At 40.0% G+C, this 14,510-nt stretch overlaps 1 protein-coding gene across 2 annotated transcripts in view; it reads right to left on the bottom strand.

The window, feature by feature from the left end:
* Positions 1–160: 160 nt before the first annotated feature.
* The window catches only part of LOC115774156 (uridine-cytidine kinase-like 1), a 29,971-nt gene continuing 15,621 nt past the window's right edge, over positions 161–14,510 (bottom strand). Inside the window, exons 6-15 of one of the 2 annotated variants that reach the window (XM_030721278.1) lie at positions 14,274–14,463; positions 14,124–14,185; positions 8,485–8,504; positions 5,673–5,771; positions 5,332–5,425; positions 5,079–5,141; positions 4,729–4,851; positions 3,872–3,979; positions 3,460–3,616; positions 161–2,476 (exon numbers count right to left, since the gene is read on the bottom strand). In XM_030721278.1, coding sequence (XP_030577138.1) covers positions 2,400–2,476; positions 3,460–3,616; positions 3,872–3,979; positions 4,729–4,851; positions 5,079–5,141; positions 5,332–5,425; positions 5,673–5,771; positions 8,485–8,504; positions 14,124–14,185; positions 14,274–14,463 — 993 coding nt within the window. In that variant the 3' untranslated portion in view covers positions 161–2,399. Of the gene's footprint in view, positions 2,477–3,459; positions 3,617–3,871; positions 3,980–4,728; positions 4,852–5,078; positions 5,142–5,331; positions 5,426–5,672; positions 5,772–8,484; positions 8,505–9,863; positions 9,881–14,123; positions 14,186–14,273; positions 14,464–14,510 lie in introns of both variants that reach the window. The other variant, XM_030721279.1, reaches the window with a different exon arrangement.

The following is a 14,510-nucleotide window of genomic DNA, read 5'->3' as shown; positions in this document are numbered from 1 at the left end:
GACAAGCGTACACAGTAGAAAGCCTTATTTACTACGACACCTGAAGGCAGCACAAGAGCTGCAGAATGCGTCAGTTCCGCTGTAAACAACAAAACGTCCTCTGCTGCCCCCTGGAGGACAACCGAAGAATAACATGACAAAACAAGTTGCAATGGTAATTTTTATTTTGTTCAAGTGAAGTGGCACTTACAATAAGGAGAAAAAAAATTATTACATTGGAGACACTGGCTACAAACAGGTGTGACTGGTAAAAAAAATAAATAAATGGAATGGCTTACCATCATAATTTTGTTACTTAAGGTTCTCCAGCTTTCATGTTTAATGTAAATTACTAAAAGGAGGTTAACACCTTCCACAGAAAATGTTTTTCAAGTAACCCGCTGTAATTTGCTCTAATGTGACCTTTTTTATTGACACAGAAATTTGCATGAAGTCAGAATGAATCCAACAGTTATTACAGAGCACAGGGTGTCAAACATGCAGCCCGGGGACCAGAAATCAGTCCAATTTGTCTCACTTTAACTTGTGTGAAAACTAGAAGTAAGGAGGCAGATGTTTCGCTGTGGCGACTCCTAAACGGAGCAGCCTAAAGAAGTCGACGCAGACATCATCTTCCTGGCGTGGCCCACTTGAGATTAAACAGAGCTGTATGTGGGCTGTGAACTCATGTTTGACACCCCGGCTTTAGGGTATTTCTCGCAGCGGACGTTTGATTTGTGGCAATGCATGTGCAACACTGAAGCCTCATCAACTCAAACTTCACTCGGTTTTGGTACCACCTACTTTTCTCTCACTTCACCTCAGCATGAGGGGGGAGTGGCCACAGCAGGTATCAAACTGCCACATTATATTAAGCAAGGCACGGGGACAGGAACAGTGGAGCATGTGGCTTTGAAGATGCAGGATTTGACTCGCCGCCTTTTATTTGCTCGGCTTGCTTAAAACATTTAAAATGTTGGCACCAAAATCAGCTGCACTGCGAGGTGTAAATGAGGCCTTATAGGAAGCAGGTGCACAGGTGAGCTTTTTTTTTTTTTAATGCTTTTAAGTTCTATGTTTTACAAGTCAAACTGTCCATTAAATAAAGTGATATGCACTGGATAAGATCACAGAACTGAAGACAAATAACATGAAAACTGTAATGTGTTGAATGTGTGACGAACCCTGCAAACAATACAATAAATAAATTTAAGAAACATACACAAAAAAAAAAATATATGGCATATGTGCCATTTTACATGTGAAATGTTACTAAGACTTAAAGCCAATAACAGATCGAACCTGGGAACCCCTCCTGTTGACTGCGGCTGTTTTAAATCAAACACTATAGCAGCAAAGACGCCTGCTGTAATTTGGTCTGCGAGATATTTTCTGTTGATGAGAAGCGATAAAATCTCACACAGTTACAGAGGCTTCAGGTCAACAGCTGACAGGAAATACAGTGCAAAGCGTTCCTCGGTTATATGTTGATTCAAATAGCAACTCGAGCTCGGCAGAAATAATTAAAAGCTTAAAGTTTCAATGACTTCAACAAGAAAACTGGGATATCCTGGCTCTCTTATTGCTGTGGGAACCTGGTGGCATGAACTCAAAGGCTATCTAAAACTGACCTTTTCACTCGCGTGGTCTTCAAGTATGAGTCGTTGCTGTCCCTTTTCGGTGGAAGTCGCCTGAGATAAAAATGTTTTACAGTACAGAGAGCTGCAGCTTCAGCTGCACGGCAAAGCTGGAGTAATGATTCTTACAAAAGCTTTAAGCTACGAGAAAAACATCACGCTAACATCTTTACATGTATTTGTGCAAAGCAAATGGTTACATTATTACCGAGTGCCCCAGCACCATGAAATTTTTTTCATAAACTGCTTTTACAGCTAATAATATTCATAACTGAGCATCGCTCTAGTCCGATCTTCCCAGCTAACTTCCCAGCTGGGTTTAAATCGGTTAATTAGTCATTTTATTTTTATTAAGCAGCTTATAAAGGCCGGCTCTTCCAGTAAACATCATCTAAACTTAAACATCACCTCTGAAGGTTCACAGGCTGCAGCTTCAGCGACAAAAACACATCACTGGCAACATTTTTAATACCAGAATTAAGTCATCTCTGTCAGCAGGTAGCTTAATGTTTCCCCTTTTTTAAATTAAAACTTATTAGTAAATCATCTTCTGGAAACATTCCACATCCTGCAGGGCGGCTAACACTTTCAACTCTGGCTCCTCACTGACTTCATTAATAACTGACCTTGGAGTATAGCTCGTTGTGAATGGGAAGCAGTTTGTACAGCAGCACCTGACTGCGCAGGTGGACATCGATGGAGCCAATCAGATCACAGCTGTCTTCTTTAAACGTCTAAGTGCTTTTGTAACAACCCTGGACCTCCGTGATGGCTCCCCTCTCCTCAGAACTCCATCCCCTCGTCGCTTTCACACCAGTCTGATGGAGCATCGGTGCCGAAGTAACGATCTCCAAAATTACCTGAGAAGAGCAGGTGAAAGGAGACGAGACAGAAGGAGTTTGGCTTTCTTTGATGTGTCCTCTGTAATTGGCCAACTTCAGTTGCTAATACAACAAAGTTTTTTCCTTTAATAAACTGCCTTTTTTACTCATTTCCCCCTTTAAAAGACTATATGTTAAACTGTGTACTGAGGCTGATTTGTATCTATCAGTGAGATTTCAAAGAGGATTTTTTTGTCAGGTGTGGCTGCGTTGATGGAAAAAAACGATGCCTCGTGAATCTCAACTCATTTTGAGCTGAAGAGTTTCTCGTTTGCTGTCACTGATTCATATTACTGTCTGTTGATAATGAACAAAGCTCTTCAGAGAAAACAGTTAAGTCAACATTTCCAATTAGGCTCCCTTCAACTTATTAAAAGAATCGTGACCATATAAAATATAAATGGCTAATAATCCATCTTAAACAAACACGGTTTCTTACTGACTTAAGTCAGTAACCAGGTGTCTTTATCAAACTGTCAAACACACTGTAGCTGCTCTGCTGGCACTGGGCTTAACCACAGAGACCTGCAGCAGCAGTTTTGTACTCTGTGTAATTCACAGATGATTTACCTTTTAATGCCTCTTATTGATCTACAGGTCACCTTTTTCTTCTAGCCTTCCACTGTTTGCCAGCAAAGGCTAAAAATACCTTTCAAGGCTCTCAGAGATCTCTTACTGTAAAGTCAATTAATTCCTCTTATTAAGGTCTCTGACACACTCCTTGTTTTCTGTTCAGGACACTTTACCCTAGAAATAACCAACATCACCTCTAAGATAAGCTGTCGGTAAAGTTTCTGGCACACCCAAAGACACTGGGGCCTTTTATTGGCAAAGGCAGACAATTTATGAGGCTAATTATGCTTAAAACTCTACAAATCATGTTAATAACCTAAAAGAATAACTTTTTTCATGCAGATGATGAATGGACTTAAACAGCTTTTTATATGAGTACATCTACTCACCGATGCCTGGTATGATGTGGAACTGGTCGTTGACCTCTTTGTCTACAGCGGTGGTGATGATGCGGACTTTAGGGAAGGCGTAGGCCACCGAATGGACCCCCATCTCAGCCATCAGCAGGGACAACAGGAAGATCTTATCCTCAGCTACATCATGGTCCTTCATGAGGACAGAGAACAGTCATATATCACTGATCATTAGGGGCTCATTTCAAGAACACATTCAACCAGACTTAACGACATCAAATAGCTTCATCAGCAGCATTGATTCTGGGCCTAGATTGGAAGTATTAACCCAGCACGTCTTTTGATGGCTGGACAAAGCAGGGCTGATAGAAAAAGCCTGCAAATTCACTCCACACAGCAGGATTCTGCCTGGGTATGAACAAGCCGTGAAGCTGTTGGGCCGACCTACCAGCAGAACTCTGACAGCCATGAGAGCAGCAGCACCGGTGGACACCGTGCTGTCCATGAGGATGACGTAGTCTTCACTGATGTCTTTGGGCAGACGAAGGTAATGAAGCTGGAGGACAGAGTATAAACAGTCGGTGAACAAACACTAAGAATATACTGGGGGTTTTTTTTTCTGTTACTAGCTAAAGTTATTACGTATCAACAAGATAAAAATCAGACCTTACAATGTGTACAATAATTAGCAATTATGGATAAATGTGGACTCAACATTTGGTCAGCTTTTTTTTTATGCTCAAGAAGAGAAAAAAGATCTTTATTAATCAGCATTAAAGCAAAGAATAAAATATGGAAGACTAAAAATTCCAGTTCTGATAAAAAAAACTAAAAAGAAAAAAAATGTTTAGAAACAGTTCTTAATTTTTCAAGCATCCCATCAAAATATGAAATACATTACTGTCTGCCTGCAGCAGCAAAAACACACTTCATTTGATCTGCCAATAGTGTGGGAAAATCAAACAAGACACTTAATAAAAGAAACTGGATCATCAGTAAGAACTGAGGTGCAGGAAAACTTAGATGGAAAAAGAGTTTACATGCAACAGGAAACACTGTCAGAAGCAGAAAAGGACAATGAAAAACAGGAAATGTGGAGACTGAGAAAATGATTTAATTAATCACAATGGACCACAAAACACTGTTTAAAAGCTCGTAGCTCAGACATTTAACTGAACATCCTAAATGATGTTACACTTTCTAAAAGAATCAAATCTTCTTTGGACAACACAAAGTCGAAACCGAAGAACCAACTAGATCTGACTTCCTCGTTTTTAATGTCGCCTCACCGCCTGAAACACACACCTCTGGTTCTCCTGTGTCGTGGTTGGTCTGAATGAGGATCTTTCCAAGTCTGATGTCTTTACACACAGCCATCAGAGCCTGCTCCATGGTCTCTCCCGCCCTCAGGATAGAAACGCCCGTTATCTGGAAAAATAGACGACTTTTTTGTGATCTGGACCAGAACACACTAAAGGTTTTAAAATGTATCTGCATGAAAACATCACACTTCCCCCAAGATCTTCACATATGTGCAAAATCCCTCTTACTGTCACCAGTTTTGGACTAGTATTTCCTGGGCACTTGCAGCAGTGTGGGGCGGACTGCCCCCTCTCTTAATGTAACCTTTAATGTGATTTCAAAAGCAGACTTACTCTGTTACCGCACAGCCTCTTCCCCTCATAGATTTCACCCTGAGGTGTTTCCACAGACACCGACTGCAGAGGAAGACAGAGATCCAACAAAAGGAAATTAAAGGCTGTATTGGAACAATCGCTGCTGCTGCTGCTATTAAAAATGTCGAAGGTTCAGAACAGAAACACCAACAGAGCAACAGTAAAGAAAATGTGCTCTACAGGAATAAGAGCAGGAGGTCGGCTAAAAAAAAATCTTCACACAAAAACTCACCTTGAGAGGCAGGAAGGAGAGGGCATGTTCTATGAGGAGCCTCATTAATCTCTTGGAGTAGAAGATAAACTCGTCTCGGTTAGTCTCCCTGTTCCTACACAAAGGCACAGAGGACAGGAGCAAACAGGATGACCCTCTGCTTTTTTTTTTTTTTTGGTAGGTAAGTAGAATCATCGCTGGAAACTTTCTGATTTAAAGGAGCAGTTCTCAAACTTTTTCTGCTTTACTCCGTCTGCAGCCTCACAGCTATGTGTCTCTAAATCCTACACTGACCCTTCAAGCATTTAAAAAAGATTTGGCTTTTGAAAAGTGTGTGTGACTGTGTGTGTGTGTGCTCTGACCTGATGATGGTGTGCATGCCACGGACCTGTGGCGTGCTCTCCATCACGCTGAGGGTTTTGGGTAAAGGCTGACCCTGATGAGCTGAGGCCAGCGCAGATCTGTGGGAAACAAATGCACACAAGTGATGTGTCTGCCTCACAAATAATACAGTAATATAAAGACCTCATTCAACTAAAATGTTGATTAAAAATCAAACACTCCCCCTGGGTTTGCTTGTTAACTAATCAGTTCATTTGATTAATGTCTCTTTTTGGCTAATTTTTCCACACCTTTTTAGACCAAAGGAAGTTAAATTAGGAATAAAGAAATTATTCTGAAAGCAAACACTGATTGTTGTCGCTATCAGCTGGAATCACTGCCTGTGAAACTGCATTATCTTTAAATATTTATGTGCCAAAAATAAACCAAAAAAAAAAGCGTCAAAAGGCGGTGTGTTCTGCAGCCTGTCAAGTACTTATTAATACAAATGTACCATGAAATGATATGACTGATACACTCATTTATGTGGTTGTGTATTTATTTGATATGTAAGTGACATCTAATCATCATCCTGCATGGTGATGTAATCAATCAGCTGACTGACAAGCAGAAACTGTCCTGAAATCAAAGGAAAGCCTTCAACATTAAAAAAAAAATACCTCTGGACGCTCTGATGTACTTATATCCATTTCCTTTAAAGCTATGCATTATGTATATCCATCCATATATATGAATTTATATTAAAACCAATTTAAGTCTGATCTGTTTCCTCTGCACACTATAAAGATTATGTATATTGTACAGACTCAGAAACTACTCGAGGCCCATCTGACAAATAACATGTATGAATTTGAATGAAACTAATTTGGGTAACAACGCTAAGAAACATGACATATCCTTTAAGCCCTCCATGCAGCAGATTTTTTTTTCAGTCCACTTCAAGAAGGCTTTAATTTCCTCAATTTCAAGCTTTCTAACCTGTCGAGTGCAAATCTCAGAGCCAGAGTTTCGAACTTAGACTGCAGACGACACTTCAGCAATTACCTTATTTATCTATCTCTGCAAATGCAGATCAAATAAAATGAAAGTCTGCTCCTTTTTATATTTCCCGGAGCCCACATCTTTTTTTTTTTTTACCAAATTTCCAAAGTACCAAATTTCAGGTTTTATTTACATTGACTGCTTTTAAATATCACATTTTAGTCAATAAGGAACTTGTTTCCACACATCATCACTAGATCACACAACAGCACAGAAAGATGCTGAAAGGGGTTAAATTAAGAAGCTGCAAGCGTTTGAAGTTTTACCACAGGCCACTACAGAGAGAACACCAGAGACTACCAGCTTTGCAAAGTAGATGCTTTAAGGTTAACTGACAGGGGGGCAGGTTTCACAAAGACGAGAGGAGCTTCCTTCAAATTCAAATTTGCCACAGAGTCCGTTGCACCGTCTGTGCACGTGTTAACTGACATAATCAAGTGGCACCGATTCCTATACTAACAACAGAGGTAGAGCGGCCAGCTCTTCAGGATTACAGCGTTTGCACAGGTCACTCCAGCATAAGGCATCTTTGTGCAACTTGCCCCACATTTTAAGGTTAAACAAGATGCTGTGATCTAAAAGCAAAATAAAAGAAAGGAGCTGATTCTGTTGTGACCGCTGACAAATGTTTAAAAAACCGGTCATCGGGTTAGCTATTCTTAACAAATGCCTAAAATCTCCAACACAAGAAAGCCAAGGTGTTGGCGTTGCAGCTGTGAGGTTTGTGTTATTCCTGCCTCTACATAATTTATGTTTTAATATACATACACTGAGCAGGAAGCTGCTGTCATCACATTAGTTCAAAAGTAGCTGGATACTTTTAATAGGTGTGATCCAAAAGTTACGGAAACAAGATCAAAAGCCTTGCTTTATTTAAATTTGGTCAGTCTTACACTTATGGTCATCGTCTCATGCACCTCTGAACCCTTTTTTTTTTTTTTTTTTTTTTTTTTAAAGCACTGCTGCTATTTTAAGCTCCCTGAGATGCACCTCCCTGCTGTTTCCTTGTTCTTGTGTTGCTGCCAGGGGTGCTGGACCTCCTGAAGCGCGTCCAAACAGCAATACTTCACCTTGACTTTCATTTTTAGGAGGTGGACAAAATTACAGGGAGGCTCAGATCATTTTCGCTCAGTGTTCTCCCTCAGATACTTCAGGAAATCAACAGTATCACTCTGGAGGATAAATTCATGGTGCACAACTCTGTAAATGTGGAAAAATACGAGCTTGCTCCTGGCTTGGCCCCTCACCTATCACAGAGCCTTGGGAGTATTGCTCTCCATGTCTGGTGGAACGGGGAGCAATCTAAAATTAGCAGCAGCACTGGAAGCTTTCTAAACATGCAAGATGAACCAAAGATCAGCCAAATTTAAATCTGGCAAGGCTTTGGATTTTTATGAACCTGTTTTTAAAACATTTTGATCACACCTCATACCGCCAGATAAAAGATTTGTACTCAAATATCTCAGTGTGCGCCATCACCTTAAGGCCACAAATCTTAAAAAGTGGCACATATGGCAAATATCCTTTCAAACACATGCTACTTAGACTATACTGAAATACACAGCATGCATTTGTTGTAACAGACAGTGTGCAGGTTAGATTAATGGGACTGTAATTTAATTTAATTTTTGGCATCAAACCCCAGCAAACAAGTCGGATTAACTACAGTCAGAATATGTAGTGAGTATTTTAACAAGTTTAAAAGGCCAGAGTGCATTCAATGTGTAAAACTACACATCTGTGTCTTTAGAGACTACAACAGTGAAGAAAGATGCACGAGGTGAGGCTCACATATCCCAGCGGAGCTTCCTCTGAAGAAGGTGACAGATATTTGTTTGGTGAGATTAAGTGTTTAAAGGTGAAGCCAGGAGAAAATACAGGGAGAAAAAAAAAAAAAAAAAAAAAGACACACAAAAGGACAAGAGGAGGAAAAAACATGGAGGAGAAAGGAAGAGAGAGAACAGTATTAGCAGTGAAAACAGCTTCACCACATCACCGAACAAAAACATTCGAGCTCTGCGCCGAGGAGCACGCTCACTTCAATTCATCTCACGAGTGGAGTTCATTTCAGGTGACTCGACTTTAGAAACTAAAATGAATCTCAGTGAATCGATCTGAAAGCTGCGAGGGCAGCCTGAACTCATGCACAGTTAACAAATCCATCTGACTTTGGATTCACATTGCTGAACCAAATCGGATTAACCCACTGAAACTTCAGCTGAAGCTGGTTTGCACATTCATCTTCATTCATGGGTGAACTCAAGCTAGCCATTTCTACTTGTCAGCAGTTACCATCTGAGAAAGGAGCACCTGTGATCACGCAGAATTCAGGTGTTTATTCACAGCATCCCTGCTTTTATGCAAGTTACAGCACAAATAACTGATCTTTCTACTATAATCTGCACCATAAAGTTCATTATGTGTCTATGTACCAAACAACATATGCCATTTGCTTTTTTACGTGAATAGACAGGTTTCGCTGGGCAGGCTGCACATTGGTGTGGTTAGGTGTAAACATGACCTGAGGAACTTCGGGAAACTAGCCTAATTTTGATACCAAATGAGGATATTACTCAAGTTCATAACCATGGACAGCAGGTTGTTGCATCTAGGCTGGAAGACAGGAAACAATGAATTGTGTTCTTTCGATAAATCCTATTTGTGCAGGATTTGGCTGCACACAGTCCATGTGAAGAGGAGAGGGGTATTTGTTTGTCAGTGATTTTGCTTTGTTTCCCTCTCTCTTCTTGCTGTTTTTAAATCTGAATATTTAAGCAATTTAAATGAACAGTGTGCGAACAGGAAGTCTTGGCCCAGAGAACCGCTGATAGATTGTTTTTGATCTTATTCACTTCCAAGACTTATAGTGGTTGTTGTTATACTGTAACAACAACCACTGAGTTCATAAATAAATTTTTAAAAAAGCTTTAATACAGACAGACGTCTGTACTGAGAATGAAATGCAGTTTGGGCAAGAATACAATTCACTGATAGGCAGGTTAGGCACTGACATGTATAACAGTTTGTAGTTAAAATAAGACAGTTGTTTAGTCTTTGCTATCAAATGAGGTATTTTTGAAAATGTGGTGATTAACATAAAGGAGCAGAAGGGGGTAAAAAAGAGGAGGAGTCAGAGGATGTAGTAATAAAAAAAGCACCAACAGTCGTACCTCACAGTGATCTCACGCTGGAATGGTTACACAGCATTCAGCCAGGCAAGGAGGGGTCGTGCACGTACAAGGAGACACACACACACACACAGACACGTGTGTGCAAACAGTGAGAAACATAAGAAAAACAAAACATGAGATAAGCTGCTCGTGAGGGGGGAAAAAAAAAAAAAAAAAAAAGATCATCCACAACATAAGCCCCTCCCAAAAGAAAGACAAAAATAATCCAAAGCACAATAAATGTTTAGCTTTGGAGAGTCGTACCTTTGAACAGACAAATACTTCAAGTGTGAACTTTAATTTCATGTTTGGCTGGACAAGAGTTCAACAGAGTCATATATCAGCTTTTTATGACCGTTTCATTTTACTACAGAAACAACAAGTGAAAACAAGCGAATTATTTCATGAGCTGTCAGTCTACTTTATACGACTAAGCAAAAATAACACTAAAGCAACAGTCATGTATAAGCACCTCTTTCACGAAGGCTTTAATATTCAGGTTTTATTTCAATAAAATCAGAAAAGTATTGATTTAAATATCAACAATGTTCAGGGCATAAAGTACTGTGCAAAGGTCTTGAGCCACCCCTTCCTTTACAGATGAAAATGGGTGTGAGTGAGTTATAGAAACATGTGCAAACATACGTGGAAATGCAGTTTGTAAGGCAGAGTTCGTACAATTCAAACAAGCTTGAAAGTCAAGCCTGAACTCAGAAGAAGCTTTCTTGTAATTTCACTGGCAGCGTGTTTGGGATCACTGTCATGCTGAAAAATGAAGCGCTGCCAATCAGACACTTTCCAGATGGTATTGCATGGTCGACCAAAATCTGATGGTACTTTTCTGCTTTCATTATTCCATCAATTTTGACAAGATGTCCAACACCACTGACTGAAATACAGCCCATGACAACCGTGACAGAGCCTTCACAGTGTTTTACAGATGACTGTAGACACTGAAGGGACAGATGCACAGGTCCTGGGTCAGATCTTTGCTGGATTTGTTCCGATTTCTTAAGGACGTCACTTTCATCTGCTGTAGATTGTTTTTTTAGGCCCGACACTTCTTTTGCCCCTCACTTGTCTACTATGTGCACACACACAATACTGGAGTTGGGTCATTTATTTATGCTTCAATGATTCAGAGGTCTGTGTTAAGTGGCTTAACAAACAAATAACCAATTCTCTGAAAATGGTCAGGTACAAGGACTGGACTGAAGGTGAGTGAATGTACAAAAAAAACAAAAAAAACAAAAAAAACAGTTTTTAAAAATTACAGGGTGGCTCCGTGGAAGCTGAATATAAAGAAACGAGTGGTGGCTCAAACTCTTTCCACAGTACTGTATCTTAACTGTAGTGAGGTGATGCAGAGAAGTTCCTGTAATTTAGCTTTACCTCATTGATACAGTGACAGACTAATAACTGTTCTCTGCGCAGCTCAAAAGTCAAACCATTATTCATTCACTACAGTTCCAACAAAAACAACATTATTTACAGGCGGCTTGTATTTTTTTGTGTTTTGTTTTAACCAGATGCACCTAATGATGGCCACTGATAAATACAGATATTGAAAAACATCAAATTAATATGGATTAATATGCTTTAATAGCATTAATAAGTATTTTACAGTGAATTTTTTTCCACATTCACAACCACTGTGGATGGGAAACTTTATACATGATTATACTGCAGTACCACTTTCACTTATGCCTATAGGTTCAATTCTACAACTGCAGTGGATACAGATTCAGACTTCTACATGATTCTGTCAAAAAAAAAAAAAAATGCTGGGAAGAATTTCAGTGGATTGGACAGCGTGGAACTGATTCTTAATTCCCATCATTAATCATTACACTGATTAAATACTTCCAAAAGGATTAAACTGTCTAGAGTTCCTCATCATGTATAACTGACATGTTATAACTGTAATCTTTTTTTTTTTTTTTTTTGGGGGGGGGGGGGGGGTTTAATCATCTTTCATGGCAATAAAAGATATCAAACTGATTTAAAAACAAAGAAACAAACATAACTGAGTTAAACCCACAACCATCTTAATCTCGGTTTAGCAAGGCATGTTTAAACCTACTCTGACACATGCAGTCACATCAACAACAACCCTGTCATGCAGACATGAATGCGCTGACAGTTATGTGAGTAAAGAGAAAATTGAGAGTGTAAAAAAGGACAGTGCCGTGCTGACCTGCACTTGCCCTTCTACTTTTCAGTATTACACACTGCACACATGCCCGTGAGTGTGACAGATGTGACAGCTGCTGCACGTGTTCTGCTGGCGACCATGAGTGAATGTGCTGAACGTGGAGCGGATCACAGTTAGCTGTAGATCAAAGCGAGCGGGTGTCAGAACAATGAGGTGAGGAAAGATGAAGGACACTTCTCTCCTTGCAGGGTCATTAATTTAAGGTACCTACTTAAGACTTCTAACCACGACACGTAAAATGGGGGGGGTGGTAAAAAGACCTCACAAATCTTATAGCAGCAGTTCAAATGACTGAGGGAAAAGTCTCCAGACATTTAGCTTTATTTACTTTTACTACCTTTAATTCATTTTAGTACTATTTCATCATAAAGGCTACTGTATCTTAACTTCATCCAGAAATGAGCCTCGTTTCAGCTTTAAATCAGGCTGTAGAGGCTGAAAGGTTTATTCACTAAAGCAGGGCAGAAAAAACTGAGGTCAGTTAATGTGTTCTACCAGCAGAGGGAGGAAAACAGTAAGTAATCCTGCACAGACTTATGAGAGGGGACCTCAGCCCTCAGATGGAAAACAAACAGGACTGAGTAAGCTCTTAGAAAATGCCGGCCAACCCAATTCAATTCCAAGAACCTTTTCTCTGCTTTCACAATGTCATTTGAGACAAATTAACATCAACAATCTGAGGTATGTATTGAAAATGTTTTTGCATGTTCACCTCAATAAATCCTCAACAAAAGGCTGTTTATTGCTGTGGGAAAAATTGTGGATTTAGGAGATAATTTCTACTGAAAGCAATATTTTTAATGTGCTGCAACTACAAGAACTGTGAGCATCACCAATTTCAGATTTATAAACATCAGATTAGGAGGTGCCATAAAGCTCTGAGAGTGCACCTACTAACAGGAAAAAAGGTACCGGATTTAAATTTAGCATTATGCCCTTTGAGGTAGCCTCCTGTTGCAGCAACACACCACCGAACCACTCCCTAAAAGTTCCTTCTGAACACTTGCACTTGTGCCTGTGGTTTCAAACCTTCAATCTGAGCTTAACTTGTATGTCAAACTAATACAAACATCACAGATCTGGTGATGAGAACTGTCTCCAGCTACAAGCCAAAGACCAAGCAAGGCGTTTTCAGTGGAAGAGCCCAAAAAGTCACAGAACTCCTGAACGAATTGGTTCAGGAGGATGCTTGTCATTGTCCCCACATACACAGCGTGTTTCACCAGCAATACGTCCCCCAGCGTATTAGCAATTTGTTTTACTCCAAAGCTGAGAGTGTGGAACGTGCTGTTGTGTAATTATTGCTCACCAACCACCCTCACCAGGTTTAAGCCTCTGCAATTTCTTACTCTTAGTTAAAGTTAAAAGCAGAGGAGATCCAGCACGGTACACAAATGCACACCTGCAAGTGTTCAAACACAGTGGGAGCACTGCGAGTGGTGTGTTGCTGCATAAGGAGGCAACCGTGAAGGTGCTAAAAAACAAACTGAAGTCCAGGATGGTTTTGCTTTTTATAGGTGCATCTCTGACTTTTTGATCACAATTCATAATATTATTTATCCTGATTATCTACCTGACATTTCTAATGGATGTTATACTTCAGTCTTTTACATATTCCTGTCTAAGTTACCTGAAAAAAGACCAAGCCTTTTTTTTTAATCCGCCTTCAAAGCCCCAAAGACCATGTTCACACTATTCCACACCAGCCAGCACCATGCTCACTATAGAAGTAATAAAAGATTGTGGTAAAGTAGTCCTAAAGGCTTTCCCAACTTAAAGATTTTTTAGAAGAGTATGTGCTACCCCTACAGTGAAAGCTGGTCAGCAAAATCTGAGAAGCTTCACATAAAAATGTAGTGGCAGCTTTCACTAGCTTTAAAATATTCCCAGCTCTCTGCAGCAACTGTGGATCATACTATTGTGATCCTTTATCAGCACATGCAGCTAAAGCAGCAACAAAGAAACCCCTCAAACCCTCCAAAGAAAAATAAATACTTTTTAACTGAATCGGTAAAATACAGCAACATAAACTGAGGATTCCTTACCTTCTCCAGCTGACTGTGCACGTGCTGAACGATCAAATCCAAGGCTACAAAGTTTTCTCCACCTGCACATAAAAAGCAAGCAACATGTAACGTGTTGACGGGGAGGAGCACTCCTGTATTTCTGTGCAGTAACTTAATATCGCCACTGACCTCTGGGAACCACAATATCAGCAACCTGCACAGTGGGCTCAATATACTGCTCGAAGGCTGGCTTTACAAATTTATTGTACTGTTTGATGATGCCGCTGATGTCTCGCCCCCGTTGTGAAATGTCCCTCTTCAGCCTCCGTATGAGACGGATGTCTGAATCTGTATCTACAAACACCTTCATGTCCAGAAGCTGACAGACAGGAAGGAAAAGGAAGAATCACAAATCAAATTTGCTTG

Source organism: Archocentrus centrarchus, chromosome 24 (assembly GCF_007364275.1).
Source record: "Archocentrus centrarchus isolate MPI-CPG fArcCen1 chromosome 24, fArcCen1, whole genome shotgun sequence".
NCBI classification, from domain to species: Eukaryota; Metazoa; Chordata; class Actinopteri; order Cichliformes; family Cichlidae; genus Archocentrus; species Archocentrus centrarchus.
Note: the sequence above shows the minus strand (reverse complement) of the source record. Positions and strands in the feature narration are given on the sequence as shown.